The sequence below is a fragment of the Dysidea avara genome, chromosome 9 (genome assembly GCF_963678975.1).
Source record: "Dysidea avara chromosome 9, odDysAvar1.4, whole genome shotgun sequence".
Lineage (NCBI taxonomy): Eukaryota > Metazoa > Porifera > Demospongiae > Dictyoceratida > Dysideidae > Dysidea > Dysidea avara.
The window spans coordinates 32,798,528-32,820,725 of record NC_089280.1 but is presented as its reverse complement, the minus strand read 5'-3'; the positions used below and the strand labels follow the sequence as shown (position 1 = coordinate 32,820,725).

Here is a 22,198-nt window from a genome sequence, read left to right as displayed (position 1 = left end):
AAATCACCCTGTAGAGAGTTCAGCTACAAACAAGTCACCATGTAGAGAGTTCAGCTAGAAGAAGTTACATTGTAGAGAGTTCAGCTAGAAGAAGTTACATTGTAGAGAGTTCAGCTACAAAGAAACTACCATGTACAGAGTTCAGCTGCAAACAAATCACCCTGTAGAGAATTCAGCTACAAACAAATTACCCTGTAAAAAGATCAGCTAGAAGAAGTTACCTTGTAGAGAGTTCAGCTACAAACAAATCACCTTGTAGAGAGTTCAGCTAGAAACAAGTCACCCTGTAGAGAGATCAACTAGAAACAAGCCACCCGTAGAGAGTTCAGCTAGAATAAGTTACACTGTGGAGAGTTCGGCTACAAAGAAACTACCATGTAGAGAGTTCAGCTGCAAACAAATTGCCCTGTAGAGAATTCAGCTACAAACAAATCACCCTGTAGAAAGATCAGCTAGAAGAAGTTACCTTGTAGAGAGTTCAGCTACAAACAAATCACCCTGTAGAGAGTTCAGCTACAAACTAGTCACCCTGTAGAGAGATCAGCTAGAAACAAGTCATCCTGTAGAGAGTTCAGCTAGAAGAAGTTACATTGTAGAGAGTTCAGCTACAAAGAAACTACCATGTAGAGAGTTTAGCTGCAAACAAATCGCCCTGTAGAGAATTCAGCTACAAACAAATCACCCTGTAGAAAGATCAGCTAGAAGAAGTTACCTTGTAGAGAGTTCAGCTACAAACAAATCACCTTGTAGAGAGTAGGGCTGAGCGATACTACCGTTTTAGCGATATATCGCGATATTTTGAAAGTATCGATATTGCGATATTTTGTTATTAACTATCGTGATACCATGCTTGTACATTACTGTCATTAAAAATCCATTTGTTATGCAGTACTAGGCTAAGAATCCTTGGAAATGATAAAATCCACCCATCTGGTTTCCCCTGCAGAGAGGTGTGAACACCATAACAACCTCAAAGCATGTGTTACAATAACTGTTACTGTAAACAAGGATACGATGATAGTGGCTAGTTTGTTATCACCTATAAGGACTTCCTGCAGGAATGCAGGGCAATATGCTATGTAGCACCAGCTATGATTGACTTATTTGTAAGTATCGTGAACTATTCAGTATCGTGAATAGTGGCTTTAGTATCGATCGTGATACTAAAATGGCAGTATCGCTCAGCCCTAGTAGAGAGTTCAGCTACAAACAAGTCACCCTGTAGAGAGATCAGCTAGAAACAAGCCACCCATAGAGAGTTTAGCTAGAAGAAGTTACATTGTAGAGAGTTCAGCAGTTTAGCTGCAAACAAATCGCCCTGTAGAGAATTCAGCTACAAACAAATCACCCTGTAGAAAGATCAGCTAGAAGAAGTTACCTTGTAGAGAGTTCAGCTACAAACAAATCACCCTGTAGAGAGTTCAGCTACAAACAAGTTATCTGGTAGAGGGATCAGCTAGAAGGATCACCTTGCAGAGAGGTCAGCTACTAAGAAATCACCCTGCTTCATCTTTTCTTCTTCCTGTAGTAAAGAAAAAAATGACAGGTTAAAAAGCCCTAAAGCCGGCCATAGGCCAGCTTTGGGGTATACAAATGCAAAAAGAAGTGAAATCTAATCCAAAACAGCCAAGCTGTAAAAAAAGAGTGCGGCCCTGAGAAAGGCTATGGTGAAAAAAGATGTGAAATCCAAGGTGGCGGCCAAGAAATGGCTGTGATGGTAGGTTAATGGTAAAAATTTTAATAACAACAATTCAGTGAATTTGGTGCCGCTTGGTCTTGGCACAAAATTCACTTGAATTGTCGTTATTAAAATTTTTACCATTAACCTACCATCACAGCCATTTCTTGGCTGCCACCTTGGATTTCACATCTTTTTTCACCATAGCCTTTCTCAGGGCCGCACTCTTTTTTTACAGCTTGGCTGTTTTGGATTAGATACTAATACCAAGAGTAATACTAGTGTAGAATATTGTGAAGTGTATAAAATTCCAAGAAGAGTTGGATTCCCTTGGGTCCCCTGGTCCCGGGTCCACTGTTTTTACCAAACCGTTTTGAGCATATAGAATTTTAAATTGAATACACATATAAAGTGCTTCCAAGAAATGTTATTATTAAGTCACAATTTCCTTAATTAGAGCACTAATAAAAATTAAGTCCTATTAAACCGTTCGTCTAAGGAAAAAGAACAGGTTTGTATAAAGGTCCTAGTGCTCATTGGCTGAAGTTAAACTCCAGCTGTTGGCATTAAAACCCAAAAGCATTTAAAAACTATTTGCATTGGCCTCGCATTGATAGCAGTAATTACCACCATGAGTCGATATATACCCTACACTATAAAGTCATGTATGTTCTTCTGACATAACTGCAAGGCCAGTCAAATTATCTGTACATTTACTGTAACTTTTACCTGTACATGTAGTCTCAATATCACTCCAGCTTCCATTACTGAGGCAGATCCTGTTTTCACTACCAGTTAGCTCATAACCAGTGTTACATGTAAAATTACAAATGTCTTCATAGGAAGGAACTCCATCATCTCCCAGTGAACAATTAATGGTTCCATTATTAGGATCAGTAAGTGTTGGACAGGAGACTATAAATTTATATATGCATTATTAATATGGCTTTATAGCCACCTACACAAAGCTCACCTCTTCTACAGTTAGTCTTAGCACCTCTCCAGTTCCCATTACTCTGACAATTCCTAGGGTTAGTACCAGTTAGATCATAACCAGTGTTACATGTGAAACTACAAGTGTCTTCATAGGAAGGAACTCCATCATCTCCCAGTGAACAAGTGATTGTCCCATTATTAGGATTAGTTAGTGATGGACAAGACACTACAGAGTGATTAATATTATCACATGATTAATGCTATACTGAACTAATCTACACTTCTGTAAATTGAGCCACATTCTTTGTATACTAAAACTATAAAGCTGATGTGTATAAATAATGGTAATATTCTGCTATACAATTACTAATACCACATTCAAACATTATATGATTATTATAAAGGACAGAGATGAAGCTTAATTTGCAGCAGCATTTACATGTTTCATAAACAGTGCTGCTGGTAATTTTAATATCAGTTCAGGCACTTAGTATGCATGAAGGATCTGGATGACTATTTCACAGCTAGTTTGACTTTGGTTTCAGGAAAATTTGTAATAAATGCTAGTAAAATTTACATATTTTCATGAGTTGTATAAACTGATCTTGGCCTGACATAAAGTTTAGTATTTTAATCAGAAGTACAGTATGGCTGGCTCCTCCACAAGGTGAGGAAGGGGGAGGGGGAACATTTGCCCCAAATTCTCCATCCTGGATCCGCCATTAAACTTTGCAATTGCACATAATGCATTTGACACAATTATGCGAGCATAAAATACAGTAAAACAAAATAAAAGTTACCTCTACTACACATGGTCTCATTGCCACTCCAACTTCCATCACTCTGAAAGGTCCTAGTGACACTACCGGTTAGCTCATAACCAGTGTTACATGTGAAACTACAAGTGTCTTCATAGGAAGGAACTCTATTATTTCCCAGTGAACAAGTGATCATTCCATTATTAGGATCAGTAAGTGATGAACAAGTAACTAAAAGCGTAAAAGTGACATATTAATCATTATAGATTAAGTGCCTTATAAAACTTTTATGGTTTCCATAAATATTTTACGTGATCATATGCAAATTTTTTGGGAATTATTGTGGTAGTGTTCACAGTAGTTTTATATGCATTAGAATTCTATGTCAAAAAATGACAGCGTGTTAGTTTCATCCTATCATCAATGGTGTGTAGTATACAATAAATCATATATAGCTCTGCTAAACGACAATATGTTAGTCCTGTATAGTAGGGATCATGCAAAACTAGGCTTTTCCAGCCAAAAATATTACCCTAAAACCAGCCTCAATTTCCAACTTGGCAGTATTGGTTAGGCACAGCCAACCCCAAAATGTCTTCACACCAACCCCAAACCCTTTTGAAAAGTTTCTCTTTTAAAAAAATTCTATATAACAGAATTTTATTCTGACTAACTGATGCCTTCAGCCAAACATAACTCAACAATGGATATAGCTACAGGCTTGATTTCTTCACTGTTCGACATTGCTTCGTTCCGAAAAGTAATTTTTGCTCACTGCAGTATGTACAATATATGCATCATGGACTTGCCTTTGTCCTCCTTTGTGTTCCAGCTCCTTTCGTTGACAATTCCAGCAAGGTATTGATTCGTGATAGTGTGATGTGGCTTCCCTGTGGCTGTGTTGCCTGTTTTTTTCTGTGGCAACTGAATTGATTGCAGAGATGCTTCTCGTACTGTTCTATAATGCTGTGTAATGGACTGAAATAGGTGGAAGCGAAGAATAATGGCCACCGTTCAAATCGCAAGTAGCTGGGGCTCGTGAATTGGCCCTATTTTTCATGGTGACTGGATTGATTACTTATAGCGCTGTATAACAAAGTGAACATAGCTGATAGCAAAGCATAATTTCTACTTCACTTTTGAGTCAGTAACTGTACCTGGGGCAAGCATTCAGATGAAAACATTAGCCATCCTTTCTTTTGATGTGGTATGGATGGGTTCAACCAGTCATACGTAATAATGTTACAAAAAAATAAACAAACAAATTTAAGGAAAATTAGAAATTTTAAGGAATCATAGAAATAAAAAGTAAGGAAACAAGGGAGGTCGCCTACACCTGCAGATATACTAGTGGACATTTAATCCCTAATTCAGTCATTGGTATAGGTTGAAGTAGAGATTAACATTGTCCAGGCAAAAACCACAGAATAGTGACATTATATTCATAGAAATCGTACTGCTTTCAAGAACAAATACTTTTAAGCAAAAACCACAGAATAGTGACATTATATTCATAGAACAAAAAGAGTGTATTACTACAATGTTATATCACACAGTACGATAGTATCATATGGTGCGATAGTACTGTATAGTAGGGACCCACAAAGGTTTGGCGTGGCACCCAAAATGCTTTCAACAAGTTGCTATAGAATTTTAAAAATATATATTAAATGGAATTTTCTAGTGACTGAGTAACTGACTGATGCCTTTGAACAAGCACAAACTCAATAACAGCTAAGCTATGGGCTTGATTTTTTTTCACTGTTCAACGGCGCTTCAGCTGGACACGTGCCTTTTGGCATACCGCAGTACGTACAATGCATTCTTCATGGACTTACCAGTGTCCTCCTTTGTGTCCCATTCATCTTTGCTGACAGTGAAATGTGTCAATTTGGCAGTAGCGTGTGATGGCTTCCCTTCGTAATGGAAATCATCTGTATTTTTCATAGTAGCTACTTTGATTGCAGAGGTGCTATTCGAACAGTTCTTGAAATTGTAATGGAAACTTCACTTTTCATACAATAATTTATAACTGGGGCACGTGGTGCCATTTCTTTATTTTGATGCGGTATGCATGGGTTCACCAGTCATCATAATTATATTTTACAAAAAAATTTAGCAAACAAGTACACAAAAATTTTGTAATTTCAACTAGAGTAGGGACCATAGCACATTGATAAAAAGTACAGAAACAAGCTGGAATAGTGCACGATATTAAATCACAGTAAAACAATAAGAAGTGTTATATCCCTACTGTGCTCAAGATACCATAACAGAAATGCACAGTCGGGATATAACACTTCTTATTGTTTTACTGTGATCTAATATCATGCATTACTCCAGCTTGTTTCAGTACTTTTATCCCTATACTCTAGTTAAAAATTCTAATGTTTTTGCCGGTGTACTTGTATGTGGTAAAATTAAATGCATCTACAAAATATGTGCAGTATCGTGATATCCTCCAGTTATATACTTACATACGTACATCACTGTATATAATTGTATAACTACATACATGTAATGTATAAGTCACTTACCCTTTGTACAGATCCAGCTGCTGCCAGTTGCCCTCCATGCTACTCCACCACTGAAGACTTTACACTCATATAACGGGTTTCCTCTGCCAACAAATCCTTCTTCACATTGAAGATCACATCTTGACAGGTATGTCTTACTATGGCAATGAGTCAACAAGCTGTTCATTGGTAGTGATGATGAGGAACACTCCATGATTGAACAAGACACAGGTGATCCACTCCAACTACCATCATACTGACATGTTCTCTGGAAACTACCACTTTTCCGATAACCAATGTTACACGTAAAACGACAAGTGTCTTGGTAGGAAAGTATTCCATCATCTCCCCGTGAAAAATTAATCACTCCATTATTAAGATTTGTTAAAGGTGGACAATGGACTACACAGAACTTGATTAAACTACCACAGAATAAATACAGAATGCTCACCTCTTCTACACATGGTCTCAGTACCATCCCAATTCCTGTTACTCTGACAGGTCCTAGTGACACTACCAGTTAGCTCATAGCCAGTGTTACACGACAAAGTACAACGATCTCCATAATTGTTTGAACAAGATGATCTCCTTCCATTAATAGGTTGAGCAAGTGATGGACAGCTAACTAATGTTATATACGCATTCAATGGTTTACTTCTACTGTAACCTTTATATGTATAGATATATTACATGAGATGCTACTTGAAACATTATAGCCTTACAACTGCATGGTTAGATTTTATATAACAGATGCTTGGCAGTGGCGGATCTAGAAAGGTTTTGTAATGTCGACAGAAACCCCTTTCAGAATTTCACTTCTAAAGTGACTCTGAGTAAGCCATTCTTCTGTTTTAAATAGCTCTTTATCTCATAACAGTAACATTTAACTTACAAAATGTATTCTTTTTCACCTCAGAGGCCAACTAGATCAAATGCACAGGAGCTCATCTGCTCACTCAATAATTTTTTTTCGGGCGCTTGTTTCTGCGTGAGTTCAAAATAAAAAATAACGAAAGAGAAGAGACCCTGATGAAAACATAATGCAAGAAAACCATTAACTTTCATTGATAAAAGAGCATGAGCAAGTAAGGATGTCTTAATAGTAGCATAATGATGTAGCTACATATATAGCTATAGCTACTAATGTTGTGGCTACTAATGCAATGGCTTTATGGAGAAATATAATACACCTCCCAGAAACCCCCTTTCAAAAATCCTAGATCCACCACTGCTACATGTAAACTTGCAATTTATACTAGCTGTCTGCACATTCTAGCTAGCAGTAGTTAGACAAAATAATTATGGCTTTATACATGTGGCAAGATATTCAAGATTTCTCAATGTAGTGAATGAATGCAGTATATGTTTGTAATCCCATAATGAGCTAGTCTGAAAGTAGTGAGTTACATACATTTTTAATTGTTTTCCATAGTTAACTTGCATGTGGCTATTTAGTATATGGTGTATTTATGCATTTTTTCTATATATATATATATATATATATATTTCTTTTGTACCTTTGTTCTCCTACTGATGTTAGTTATAACTGAGGTTCAAGCACTTAGTGAAATATTGCACACAACTTGGGTGAATCAGAAAATCACCCATACAGGTTAGCCTCTAAGAGTTACGGTCGGAAATCTAGCTAGGGCTAAGGCTCTCGTGCATATTAATCAATATACTGAAATCACTAAACTTGCCAGAAACTTCAAAAAATTTATATAAACTTTGAAAAGTGACAGATCTCTCAATCATAGCAACACAATGTGACTGTGTTATGCATCAAAGCCACTCCATGAACGCTGATCTCTAATAAGCAGTGAAAGTTCAAACAGTTGTGCTCTGAACTTTTGGTCTGCATATACCTGCATACAGTATTATAATGCTCACATTTGCTCACCTTTACTACAACTGGTGCTACCACTACTCCAGCTCCCACTAATAAGACAAGTTCTGGTGTTACTACCAGTTAAATCATAACCAGTGTTACATGTAAAACTACAAGTAGTTGCATAGTAATAACTTCCTGATCTACAAGTATTCCATCCATTAGCAGGATAAGAAATAGAAGAACAAGTAACTACAAAAGTATAAATGTACCTCATGTAAACATTCTACCTGCACTCTCTCTTAACAATATACTTTAATTATAGTTACTTGTATAAATGAGTACATTTCACATAAAAGATCCAGACTTATTACTACACTGTATTCAATAGGATTTTGTACTTATCACCAATAATTATTATTGAATTACTGGTGAAGAACACAATTTCAGTATATGTCGCAAAATATTCACCTCTTGTACAGCCAGTTGTAGAGCCACTCCATCTCCCACTCTGACAGGTTCTGGTTTCACTACCAGTTAGCCTATAACCAGTGTTACATGTGAAAAAGCATTTGTCTCCTTCAGAATAAACTCCATCACTTCCTAGTGAACAAATTATCCTCCCATTTGTAGGGCGAGAAAGAGAAGAACATGACGCTGTATAAAAGAATATTATAGTAAAGTGAAAGTAGTGTTTTATGATTTTGTTACCCATCACCACATTTAACAGTACAGATATTTATTGCAATAAATTTCTTGAGTTCAAAGTGGAGACACCCTGTAGCACACTGTAGGTATTCAGGTAACACATGTACACTTAATAATATTTTCACTAACAGTGGTATACAGCACAATTATAATACAAGCATACACTGTGCATGGTGTGGGCTGTTAACTCTTCATTCTCATAATTCATGGAATTTGAATGATTTCAATGAACTAGGGTTTATTTCAAATAGCAAAGTTCAGTTCATAGGAGCTATATGTATGCCATATAAAGATACTGACTCAGCACACATCATGTACAATATCATATCACTAGTGCTAACAAGTATTGCTGTGAAATGACATTTCTTTATAAATTCTGTTTCTAGTAATTGACAAAAAGTTGTAGATGAAAATGTATACTATACATTATCAGAGTTTCCGTTCACAATCCTATCGTATTATCCATGAACATGAAATTGGCAATATCTCAGTGTCAAAAAATTAGAAATAGTTTATACAGAGCAACTTATCAAAATGATTTGCATTACAAGATCAATAAAATTTACAATTCAGCTATTAGCTCATGTCATGCCATGCCCTATTAGGAATTCATTACATGGATTCTTGCTTTGGCTCCTAAGTAAACACCTTGTATAGGGTCTTCCTTCTGTCCTCAAGTGCCCAACTGGTGAAGTATATATAGGCACAGCACAGTATACAGTGTACTCTTAATCTTCAGATACAGTATGCAGTTATCACATTGTACTATCCTCAGTGTTTAGCATAAAAAGTAGTCCTAAATAATAGTGTTGGAAGGGTAAACAATGCGTGATATAATTATAATGAATGATAATTATTTTTGACGAAAGTGACACTCTAGAGCAGAGAAGTTTGAAACTTAGTGTAAGATTTTTGATGAATAAAACATTAACATATTATTGTAGAAAGATATGGCAGGTTTTAACTGACAATATGCCACTCATTCAGTTAGATTTTCCTGTCGACACCTCCTGCATACATGTAGCTATATAACGGCTATGTATTTATTTTTACCTGTTTGACCTGAACATTGTACACTACAGATCAACACTATCATAGCATAGATGAGCTCCATGTCTGAAAAATGTATAAATCTATATATAACAGATATATACAGTATTATGTATTTACAACATTCAGACTGTCACAAAAGCTATGCCTAGTGTAATCAATTATTGCATGCATGGTGTACAATTAGTAGATCTGACGTGAGATGTCAGATATTGCAGCTTCTACTCATGTACACATGAAAATTAATATCAATCAAGCATTTATTACCACAACTGGATTCTATGTAGCTACCTCAATAGAATGCCAATAGTTTCATCTTGTTTGTGGATTGATTGCAGAGGCGCTTCTCCTACTATTCTTCATTTGTAGCACTGCATTAACTGGCTGAACATAGCTTAAAGTGAAGTGTAATGACTAATTTCAAGTCAGTAATTGATAGCTTGGCTGCATGTTCAGACGAAAACATTACTCTAGCGCCATCCTTTTCTTTGATGCAGTATGCATGGGTCCACCAGTCATAATAATGTTACAAAAAGTAAACAAGGAAAATTAGAAATTTTAAGTTCAATTAGGGATCATAAATAAAAAGTAGGGAAACAAGGGAGGTCGCCTACACCTGCAGATATATGCTACTAGTGAAGATTTAATCCCTAATTCAGGCATGGGTATATGGATTAAATGTTCACTAGTAGCATATATCTGAAGGTGTAGGCAACCTCCCTTGTTTCCCTACATTTTTATGGTCCTAATCAAACTTAAAATCCTTATGCTTGCATAGCTATAGATTTTCAAGAACCCACGTCAAGACATTGCACTTCTTAAGTGTATAAGCTTTTAATGTGCAATATTTGTTTTGGAGAACTTTTCAATACTATGTAGTAGTATGTGCATCGTACAGTGGGTTGGGGTTGGCTCAGTATAACAGTTAAGGTCAAAGGTCAGATTTCAGGTTCCCGTATAGTTACTTGTACTATAAACTGATTGAGAAAAATCTCCATGGCTTTACTATACACAATTCCAATGATTCAATGTATGGCCACTGAATGCATGGTCTCTATATGTATCTGTGGGTTTCACAAAGTCTCAGAAAAAGACTTATTCTACAGTCAGCCCATCACACTGTGACAGTAGGCATGAGGCTATTATGCTCCAAAAATTGAGCATCATGCTTTTGAGCAGTACTCAAAAAACCACTTATTATGCTTTTGAGAATTGCCCATTATTCCCAAAATTATGCCACCATAATTAGTTGATAATGCCAGTTTATTGTTGTATCATACCATTTTCATTGATGTTTAAACTTCCAATAGTCTTGAATTCTTTAGCTGGTTGCTGTACTAGAGCATTTAATTTCGATGTGACTGCTTTATTAGAGTAAATAATATCTAATCCAAAACAGCCAAGCTGTAAAAAAACAGTGCGGCCCTCAAAAAGGCTATGGTGAAAAAAGATGTGAAATCCAAGGTGGCGGCCAAGAAATGGCTGTGATGGTAGGTTAATGGTAAAAATTTTAATAACAACAATTCAGGTGAATTTTGGTGCCGCTTGGTCAATTGGCACAAAATTCACCTGAATTGTTGTTATTAAAATTTTTACCATTAACCTACCATCACAGCCATTTCTTGGCCACCACCTTGGATTTCACATCTTTTTTCACCATAGTCTTTTTGAGGGCCGCACTGTTTTTTTACAGCTTGGCTGTTTTGGATTAGATAATAATTATTATTATTATAAATGGATACAGTAACTTAGCTACAAGGTTGAGAAAATCAATAGGAGTATTATAATGAAGTACTGTAAACCTTTTACATCAATAAAAATGATAATGTTGTAACTTGTGTTGACAGTGCAGCAACATGTCTTCACATGTTTTGGACTGATTCCATGAAAATACCAGGGACAACTCTAGCTTACACAAAAAACATGTCACCATAATAATTATTATATAATTTTAACCTTATAACTATTAAAAGAAATATCAGCATTACTGGCCCAGATGCTTTGTTATTAAATTTGATAATGTGTACACACCGTGCATATGAGTATATTCAAATGTTCATAGTACTAAAATACTACTGGGGATATAATGTATGTAAAATGTTTAATTAGCTCTGGCATGCATGGCTGGCAGGGATTAATGTAGTGGTGATCCTCTGAACTGCCTTGAGCAGCACATTGACTGAATATGTTGGATTCTTCTCTAGTTTCAATTCACTTGATTTATCCACCAACTCATCTGTGTATACTGGCTCTGGTGCAGCACTGGTTTGCTTAGTATCACTGATAGGAACATAATTCTCATCATTCCTCTGTGGAATTCTGGGGGGTGTACACAGACTTTTTGAATAGGGTTTCCACTGGCTAGCTAGTCAGATATCCACTTTGCAATGGATTTATTAATTGTTCTGTTATGGTCATTATTGCCTGACTGCCGTATTAGAGTATTTAATCCTGTTGTTTCAGAATTATGCAAACCCTTCTATGTAGCTAAATCACAGTGAGAAACTTTGATAGATTGCCAGACAGAAGTCAAGAAGTATAGTTTCCAATAGTATTAGCATGGCATGTGTCTGATTCGGTTGTGAATCTTTAATAGTCACTAAAGCATTTAGCTTTCCTAATATATTTGATAATACGTTTTGATTGCAAATTGAAGAAAATAATAAAGAAATGATGTGCTGTATTAAATTGCAGCTGATGAATTTTAGAAAATAACTTTCATATGCAGTTGTCCAAAAGCAATTACACCTATGTAGCTATATATAGTAAAACATTAACCAATTGCAATCAATGAATATAAACAGATCAATAACTAGTGCTACAACTAAGCTCTAGGTGGTAACACTATGGAAAACAACCCTACCAAACCACCTTGAGTTCTAGCTAGAAAGTTCAGCTACAAACAAATCATGGAGCTATGAATAAGTAGAGACATCAGGTCAGCTTTGCTAACCTGCAAAATTGTCATCTCCTCCACCAAAACTTTTTCTGTTTTTCTGCCACTTCTCTCACTGATGCCACAAGTGTTACTTGTCATTATGATGAATTTCTGTCAAAGACTTCTATTTAAACAAGCTTGTGTAGTATGGATTTTATATTATTGTATGTGTAACATAGTTGTTTAGTGCACGTGGTTGTGTTTTGTACTGTGTTTATTGTTGTGTGCGTGCTCTGGTAAGGAAGAACGGCTTTCGCCAAGTACTGTGAGGTTAAAATAAATCTATCAATCGATCAGGGTAGAAATAAGTCACCTGTAGCATTCAGCTACAAACAGGTCACCCTGCAGGGAGTTCAGTTACAAATAAATTGTAGCAAGTTCAGCTACAAACAATTCAGAGTTCATCTACTTTAATGCACAAGTTAAAATGCTGCAACATTGTTTGGAAAAAAAACAGCATAAAATCACAATTACTAGTACACAGGTATAATTTTGTATTCAAACACCAAATAAAAGGGGTGTTAACAACCCTGAGCACAATCTGAAAAATCATAATAATTTTACTAGTTATATACCAAAATATTTGCTGCCCATAGGTACTACCATAATAAATCTTTCATAGAAGAATAATCAATAAGATGAGGATAAAGCACATTAGTACTTAAATATTACAACAAATATCATAAAATTTTGAAATACAAGCAGTAAAATCATGTTAACTATTTCCACAATATCTTATAACATTGAAAATTTCCTAATAGAACAGTCTCATTGTATCAAAACACACGGGGTAATACTTTGAAATTCACTGTACAGATGGAGTAATCATCTTAGAAAGGATCTCCAATGGTGTAGAAGAATCAGACTTAAAGCCACGGAGTTATAACACGAAATCAAACATTATTATTATTATTATTATTATTATCAAATTTACCACAATGGAAGGCATACACAAAAGGCTAAGCCTGTACAAGGTGTCAGCCACAAAAAAGAACACTACAACTACAAAAATATACAACAAACAAATAATTACAAAACTGCACAACAATACAAAAACATCAGTTAACACACACATAATGGTATAATGAATGCCGGAAGGATTTTGGATTTGGATCATTGAGGATGGTTAATGGTACAGAATTCCACAGAAAGACAGTGTTAACAAAGAACGAATAACGACGAGAGTTGATGGTTAACTGTGGTGGGTTTATTGACAAGTGATGACTTCTAGTAGATGAAATTGAATTAAATGGTGTAGCAAGTGCGAGATCGAGATACTCTAATAGAGCAGTCACCCTAATAGAGCAGTCACCCTGAAAAGAATTCAAAAGATCAGCTAGAAACTAGTAACCTGTATATATATATAAGCTACAAACAATTCACCCTGTAGAGATATCAGCTAGAAGAAGTTACCTTGTAGGGAGTTCAACTATGTAGTTCAGCTAGAAGAAGTCACCTTGTAGAGAGTTCAGCTACAAAGAAACCACCATGTAGAGAGTTCAGCTACAAACAAATCGCCCTGTAGAGGGATCAGCTAGAAGAAATTACCCTGTACAGAGTTCAGCTACAAAGAAACCATCATGTAGAGAGTTCAGCTACAACCCTGTAGAAAGGTCAGCTAGAAGAAGTCACCTTGTAGAGAGTTCAGCTACTAACTAGTGACCCTGTAAAGACATCAGCTAGAAGGACTCACCTTGTAGAGTGTTCAGTTACAAAGAAACCATGCACCATGTAGAGTTCTGTAATAAATATATATATATATAATTTGTACATTTATTGATAAAATCAGAAATATTCAAAGTATTCATCTGCTTCATCTTTCTTCTTCCTGTGGAAAAGAAAAAAAGATAGGTTAAAAAAGCCCCAAAGCTGGCCATAGGCTGGCTTTGGGGTATACAAATACAAAAAGAAGTGAAATCTAATCCAAAACAGCTAAGCTGTAAAAAAAGAGTGCATGTGGCCCTCAAAAAGGCTTTGGTGAAAAAAGATGTGAAATCCAAGGTGGCAGCCAAGAAATGGCTGTGATGGTAGGTTAATGGTAAAAATTTTAATAACAACAATTCAGGTGAATTTTGGTGTCGCTTGGTCTTGGCACAAAATTCACCTGAATTGTTGTTATTAAAATTTTTACCATTAACCTACCATCACAGCCATTTCTTGGCCGCCACCTTGGATTTCACATCTTTTTTCACCATAGCCTTTTTGAGGGCCGCACTCTTTTTTTTACAGCTTAGCTGTTTTGGAATAGATAATACTCTAACAGAATGCACACTTTCAGGACTTCTAATACAACACACAATATTATAGAATGTTCTAGAGCAATGTAGAATTTTCCATTGTTAGATCTATAAAATTATATAGAGTTGACCTGGAACTTTCATTTATAAAGTAAAAGTAAAGTGCTATGACAGAAATGGCTCAATGGTTAAGGGTTTGGGTTTTAGGTGTGAAGTCCATTATGTCCATAGTTCAAACACTGAACAACTTTTTCTTATCCCTCAGTGACTATTCTATCAGAGTACCTCAGCACAGAAATCCTACACACCTGTTTAGTTTCTATTTTGCTTTGTAATTTTGTACTGTACAACAAATGGAAAGAAAATGTGACAAATTTACCTAATTGATTCATCATAATCATCACATCAAAATTTCTTGCCGTATGATATCTGTTACTTCGATTTCTTTGATTCTAATGGTTAATCTACATGTGTGTATGTGCCAAATTGTTAAATCAGTACCTTAAGAGATTTACTTTGTAGCCATGACAGAAAATCTATAATCATCCATAAAACTATAAATAATATTAAATCAGATTAGCATCAAGCTCGGTGCCTGAATTCACCTTTATAGCTACATCCACTATATGTACCAAACTTCAAGGCAAAGAAGTAAAAGCGTTTGTATTTTAAAGAACTTTTTGTGAAGTACTGGTATGCAAAAAAGGAGAGTTCAATTCTAAACTCCTATGAACGTCTTGAGAAATGAAGAAAAAATCTAAACTTTGGCCACCTTATATCTTGGGAACAACTTGAGTGATTTCAATCAAATTTTGCTCTACCTATACTGCTAGAATTTAATTTTGGAGAAGGGATTGTGGAATTGTGCACATGTAAAAATCACGTTGTCATTCTCCCTAACTTACAGTATCACTATGCGACATGCTGTCTTTCTTGGAAGCATGACAGACTACCGTGTGTGTGGGTTTGTGTGTCTGTCTGTTTGTACGTGCGTGTGTTTGTGTCTGTTTGTGTGTGTGTGTGTCCGTGTTTGTCTGTGTGCCTGTGTCTGTGTGTGCAAATATCTGTCATGATGATTGTGAAATGAGACTGGCACATCATTGTGATACAAAAATCTCAGTATTGCGCAGCCACTCAATTTTGCAGTGAGATACATGAAAATATTGCTTCTGAGTCAACACCTAACTGGAGTGTAAATCAGTTAGCACAGTTGCTTAGCTCCATTTTTTAAAGGATTTTTTAAAGGATTTGGTAAAGAAGTGGGCAAAAATGCCAAACTGTATTTGATAAAATTATTCCTGTACTCTTCTGTTAATGAGTTCAATACTGGAGGGAGAGCCACCTCCTATAACCATTAAAATATGAATATATCATTGACTGCTCTATTAGAGAGTGCATGAACTGAATTTTAAGAAAAAGGTATCTTTTCTTCATTTGCTTGACATGTAGGCCAGTTGACATAATGGTAGTGACAACATTACTGCAGTAAAGTCATTAGCTATAAATCTTAAAAACGTCTTTGAAAAATTATACGAAGTAAAGTATAAACTATTTGGAAATGCTTGCATGAAATTGACAATGCAATTTAAAGATTTCATTGTTAATAATAAGGTGCTATTAATGATCTGAAAGTCTTTATTGCAAAGTGCTACAGAAATACTTATAATGAATCTCTGTGAAACACTCTAATAATGCAGTCGCTTACTCACAGTAACAACTATTCATCACCATTACAGCTGTATAATTCAGTGCATTTCCACTGTACATTGTTACATGCACATCTTCCTCTACAACCTCCTGAATTTTTTGAAACCAGTTCTGTGTAGGCTTTTGAGACTACTGAAAGCACAAAAAACCATCGATCTTTACTTACAGTTGTAATTTCCGTCCAAAATCTTCTGTACTTGGCATGTTTATACATAAGCTATATCACTGGTGCTCCAAATGCCAGTTTGGTAGGCAGTATGTTTACAATACAAGTGATGTCAATTTATAGAAGGAAACAATGAGGTGATTTTCATTAATCATGAAGAAAATAAATTCTGTTGTTTGGTAGTTTTTTTTCCTGCCTCATTTCTTCCTGTTTGATTCCTAAATGTTTTATGTGACATACGTATCCCATACTACATCAACTAGAGTAGAGGTTTCTAGATATGTATGGTATCAGGAGCTTGTAAGCACCGAAGACTGCTGTGCTTAAAAGCTTCTAATGGTATGAAGACACTGGTAGAATATTCACCAAAAGTACAATAGGCCTGAGCCTGTTATGCTTTTGAAATTACCCGTTATGCTTTTGAGCAACACTCCAGCATTTCCTCTATCATGCTCCAATTATGCCAATTGTGTCCCATTATGCCCAAAATATGCTCGTTGGAAATTGTCTTGACTGCTCTATTATAGGGTATTAACACCTGTGAATGATTGATATGAGAATATATCAATCTTTTCCACTCTTTTCTTGACAAGAGTCAAGGAGCTGTAAATATTGTGTTTGCATGCTTTATTAGACTATACCATTGTGAATCATGCAATATATGCAGAGTTTCAACTTCTCTGATAATCAATGCACAAAAAGTTTGGCTATCATACTGGCATTATGCTCAATACTTTTTTGCCTACCTATTATTCCCAACATTAATTGGCACAGGCCTGAAGGCAAAAGATTACTTGGTGCAAATTGTGTTTGCACAGCTGTAAGCAGTCGGAAGTTATTACACAATGATTATTTAAAATCGCCATATCTCCTAACGAAGCTTTGTGCGTCGAAGCCGGGTTTTGTCAAATTCAGTCACATATGTTATCCCATTGTCTCAAAATTACATCCAGGAATAGCGCTATGTTAGGAATGTAAAGTGACCAAATTTCAGGCTGGTACTAGGGGTGGATCTAGGATTTATAAAAGGGGGGGGGGCTAATTCAAGGTACTAGTCTCTTGGGTGGAGGTGGGTCTGGGGGCATGTCCCCCCAGGAAAATTGTAAAATATAGATGCTAAAATACTGCAATTTGGAGGCATTTCCACATAAAATGCATATTTCTGCCTGTAGATATTTTATATACTGCCTTTAGATATATAATGGTTCTCTGCAGCATTTGCTAATGGAAAGGTTTGTGTAGGTTCAGACAACCAAGCACATGATGCACCCTCTCACAATTGCGTGCATGCATGATAGAACAATAATGTTGAAACTGGAAATTTTAACCCTCAGCATATTGATCAAGTAAAGCCTAAAAGTGAAGGGAGGGGGAGGGGGGGCTTCAGCCCCCAAAGCCCACCCCCTAGATCCGCCCCTGGACCGTACCGTACTCACAAGTCAAGTTATGGATTGCCAAGTACATGCAATTAAAATGTTACAACTGAAATGAGAAATGATCCAGCAGTTAAAAGTAAGGAAACATGATTAGACAACTACTTGCTAAAATGATAATGCCTACTTTTGACTAGCATCTTGAAATGAGACCATCAAATTAGCCAAAAGTAGGGATTAAAGTGTGTTTCATTTTAGCAAGTAGTCCTCTAATCTTGTTTCCTTACTTTTTACTGCTGGATCATTTCTCATTTCAGCTGTAACATTTTTGAGCTTGTTTCCTTGTAGCATGTACATTATATCAACTACTTCCTTTTGAATTTTTTAATTTTTAAATATTTTTTTTGTTTATTTTTTTTGTCCAGCTAGCTAGCTATATTATACTCTTTTTGTTTTCCACATATTATGAAGCAGCTATCTTTTACCTCGTATGCAATAACTGCCTCTAAAATAATTATTGTTTTGTCTTTTAAAACTACTATATAGCCTAAATATTTTAGGGGGGAAATTTTCGCTGATTTCGTGGTTTTGGGAGTTATATCTATCAGCGAAAATTTTAGCCTTGAAATATTTAGACCTCCATATAGCCCGAGATATAGTCTAACACATTTTGGGAGTGTTTGCAAATCCGCGAAATTTTTATTTTTAGCAACATTGCTCAACCTCGAAATATTTGCCCCTCAAAATAGGCTATATGGTATTACAGCAACTGTTTAAGGCTTAAGCTGCATTTCTAATGGCCCAGATGTTGATGAATTTACAATAAAACATCGCTGGAGAGTTCACCATTAAGAGTGGGATCCTTGCTTTTAGAAGTCTGGATCCCAAGGTGGATCCACTCCTCAAGGACATTATTAGCTTGCAGAGGCTCTGATTAGCTAGCTACCTCACAAAAAATGCTAAACTGGCCTGGTAATTAAGACTATATAAAATGACTACCTAGCATTATTAAGTGCTAGAGACAACTCCTTGGGTACTGTACCCGTTCACCCTCATCTTACGCACATGTATTCACATTTCGAAAATCATGTGTTTGAAGTTGTGGCGCGCCCCGCATCTATTAAGCACCATAATCATTAATTATCCTTCAAGAAGAACAAAGGAACGAATAAATAATGAAAGCAAACAGCATGGTGCAGTGGACAGAACATAATCAGAACAACAGATTCATGAATCCGCCATCATTACCTTGGTTGCCTGAAAGTTCTGGAACCATACACCAAGCGCCCTCTGGTCTTACAGCAGGCAGGCTGGCAGACAAAATCCAAGTGAATTTTGAAATTTTTAAAACTCACTGTACATCGAAACATTCAACTTTTTGCTTTGCTTAACCAAGGTACAGCATTACTTCCAGGTGGTTTTCTTGGGGGTAAATCTTATTGCAAGGCCATTGTTTAAGGTGCAAAAATCTACGAAAGCAAATGATTTCTTACCAACCCCTACTATACAGTACTATCGTATTGTATGATACTCTTGGAACATTTATACACCGGTAATAATAATATTATAATAGTGAATGCTCTATTGGGTATTTCACTACAAAGTGACTATTCTGTTAGAGAGTATCAATCTGTGGAGCTATGTACAATTCCTTTGCTCTATTTTGTGTTTTCTACTGACTGCTCTATTAGGAAATATCAGTCTATTTCAAAGAATTAAGCTCCATATAGTTTAAAATATTCGCCTAATATACTAGCATTATGCTGGCATAGCACTATAGCCTGTTAAGCCTTTGTTATGCTAAAATATTTGATGCAGGCCTAACATCAGCAAGCTGCAGCAAAATTTTGTCATTATTAAAGCACCGGCACTTTGCATAAGCAAATACAGATTACCTATCATGTCCTTTTATCAGATTAGCTTAGCTGCAATCATGTTGTTGCATGGTGTAGTTCAGTAACCAGAATTTCTAGCTATTTTGTTATGAATTCTCCATTGGAAATGATAGTGTTAAGAAATTTTAGTATGTAGCTACGTACATACGTACGTATATAATTAGCTGTACAGCCCCAGAATATAAAATCTATAACTAAGTTGAACTATGTAAAGAGATACAAGATTGTAAGGAACTTGTGTGTGAACTGTGCTTGTTGTGTGTTTGTCTGCACCATGCAGATCAGCATCTCCTTGCATAGCCATGGAAATACTTATTAGCTGAGTTTATGTATAATGCACATGCAATTACAATGATATCCTTTATACAAAATTGTGTATATATGTATGTGTGCAGTAATGTATTTTACAGAACTTATAATTGTTATTAATTTTGTTTTCTGTGATATATATTTCAGAACTCCTACACACCAGCAAGGATTATTCATATACAGATCAGAGTGGTGGATTTCTTGTACGATCAATAATGCATGATGATTATTACCAACCACCATATGCAAATGAATTTAACTTTCATGTTTATCCATACAAGCATTGGTTTACAATCTTTGAGGTAATCCGAAATATAGAAACAATGATCTATACATCAAAGATATCAACTATAGAAATTGACCTTGCTACATTCGATGAAAACTTTTCTGTACTTTGTCTGGCATTGTCAACTCCATCTGCTGGAGTGATATCTACTACACTGCATGCATCTTCACCAGCAAATGTTATTATTGATCACCATCACTCTGATGATCATAACAGTCGAGCAGTAATAACCATAAGACCATCTGAAACAGCAGATTTTCAAAATGTATCAGTAACGTGTCACCTGCATCAAGAGTTTGCATCACTGAACATCACCAGTAAGTGGAAATATTTCTGAGTGGTTAAATACATGTCACAATTTGTTTGTCTTCAGTATAATTCTGATTTATAATCAGAGCAGATTTGTTTATGATGGATGCCCTCTTATTACACTGTAGGTATAACCAGAGAACCAATTGCTACTCTTGCAGACTTTCCTAATAAAAACTTATTCAACAGAGATGTTGTAGAGATGTATAGGAGGAGACAATGTTTCATATCATCTCCAATACAGACATGTGTTTGGCAGAAACATAGCAACTTTATTACTCCATCAAGCAAGTACTGGATTGTAGAAAGGCCAATAGAAATAGATAACAAACCACATTGTGTTATTTATGTGTTGGGTGTTTCCTATGACGACAAAGAAAATTTAAAATCATTTTTACTTAACAACAATTGTATTTGTCAGCATAGAGGTAGATTAACACTAATGCATACAATTATCTATGTACCTTGTTAACTTTACAGACATGGTGATTATTTCTGCATACATGATAGTTGCAGTTGTGATATTTGCAGCCATGATTAATTGCTACCAGTTTATTATGATGATTACTTCTGGATATCAAAAAGTGCTTAGACAAGGTGCTGCATAAGATATAGTGTGTATACCAAGTATACATGAGTTAAGGGTGCAAATGTTGCAATCTGTAACTGCAGCTACCTTTTGTATATGGCTGTGGTGTAGGGACGGGGTTTCCAAGGGCTTCAAGAGACTCCCTTCTGAAATTTAGATTCCTAAGAAACAACCTAATACATTATCTTCGGCAGTACAAGAGGGAATGATTAACAGCATTATAGTATAGCACAATAATCATCCCACAAATCTTACATTCACCTATCAGGGAAGAACCTGCAGATCAAGAGCCCTCCTTAAGATTAAGATACTTTAATAGAGCAGTCACCTATTGAGCAGTCATGCAAGTATACTCTAATACAGATTTCATGTGAAAGACTGAGCAATGCAGACTATAGCAGAGGAAACTCATACTCAGTTTTTGTGGCACACACATTTTTAATGCTACAATGTCTGCTCTAGAAATATGCCTCATACCCAACACTGCACCAATAAAATTCTTTTATCACATTAACAAATTTATTAATACTAGATATGCATGGAAATAAATAGACCCCTTGCAATTATATCACGCTAAATGTACATTCTCAATTATAATGCTTACAGTGTAATTGTAGCAATATAATGCTTACAAATCATTCCATTTTGTTAGTGAATTCATTCATGCTGAACAAATAGGCCCATTCCGTCCCAGGGACTATACAAACAACATAATCAACTATCACATTTTGGACTATTAAATAATTCAAGGCCTTTCAACATGTTCCCAGACCCCTGCTGCTAATAACTTCGTGTTTATGTTGGAATTAACCCCCCTCCCTTGAAAAATCCAGGCAACACCCCCCCTGTATGCTGCAATCAACCTGCTACCCCAATATAAGAATGATCATGTTTAGAAATGAGCAAAATCTATTT

The 22,198-nt window shown here is 35.8% G+C and overlaps 2 protein-coding genes across 2 annotated transcripts in view; one reads left to right on the top strand and one right to left on the bottom strand.

The window, feature by feature from the left end:
- Positions 1-22,198, top strand: part of LOC136267080 (uncharacterized) — a 341,703-nt gene that overhangs the window by 318,946 nt on the left and 559 nt on the right. Inside the window, exons 2-4 of the mRNA XM_066062143.1 lie at positions 20,247-20,702; positions 20,823-21,122; positions 21,175-21,291. Of these exons, the coding sequence (XP_065918215.1) occupies positions 20,247-20,702; positions 20,823-21,122; positions 21,175-21,291 (873 nt within the window). The remainder of the gene's footprint in view (positions 1-20,246; positions 20,703-20,822; positions 21,123-21,174; positions 21,292-22,198) is intronic.
- LOC136266487 (P-selectin-like) lies at positions 897-8,431 on the bottom strand. The gene is made up of 9 exons (XM_066061501.1): positions 8,428-8,431; positions 8,188-8,373; positions 7,789-7,968; positions 6,340-6,513; positions 5,910-6,290; positions 3,415-3,603; positions 2,652-2,840; positions 2,408-2,593; positions 897-940 (listed from the first exon to the last, which is right to left on the bottom strand). Exons 1-9 carry the CDS (start codon positions 8,429-8,431, stop codon positions 897-899), a joined length of 1,533 nt encoding a protein of 510 aa, XP_065917573.1.

What these genes read in the sequence shown, in the direction of transcription:
- LOC136266487 (XM_066061501.1), bottom strand. An exon ending in TAAGACTAACTGTAGAAGAG is followed by an intron (nt 2,594 to 2,651) that starts GTGAGCTTTGTG and finishes ATAAATTTATAG; the next exon opens with TCTCCTGTCCAACACTTACT. An exon ending in TATTGAGACTACATGTACAG is followed by an intron (nt 941 to 2,407) that starts GTAAAAGTTACA and finishes ACCTCTCTGCAG; the next exon opens with GGGAAACCAGATGGGTGGAT.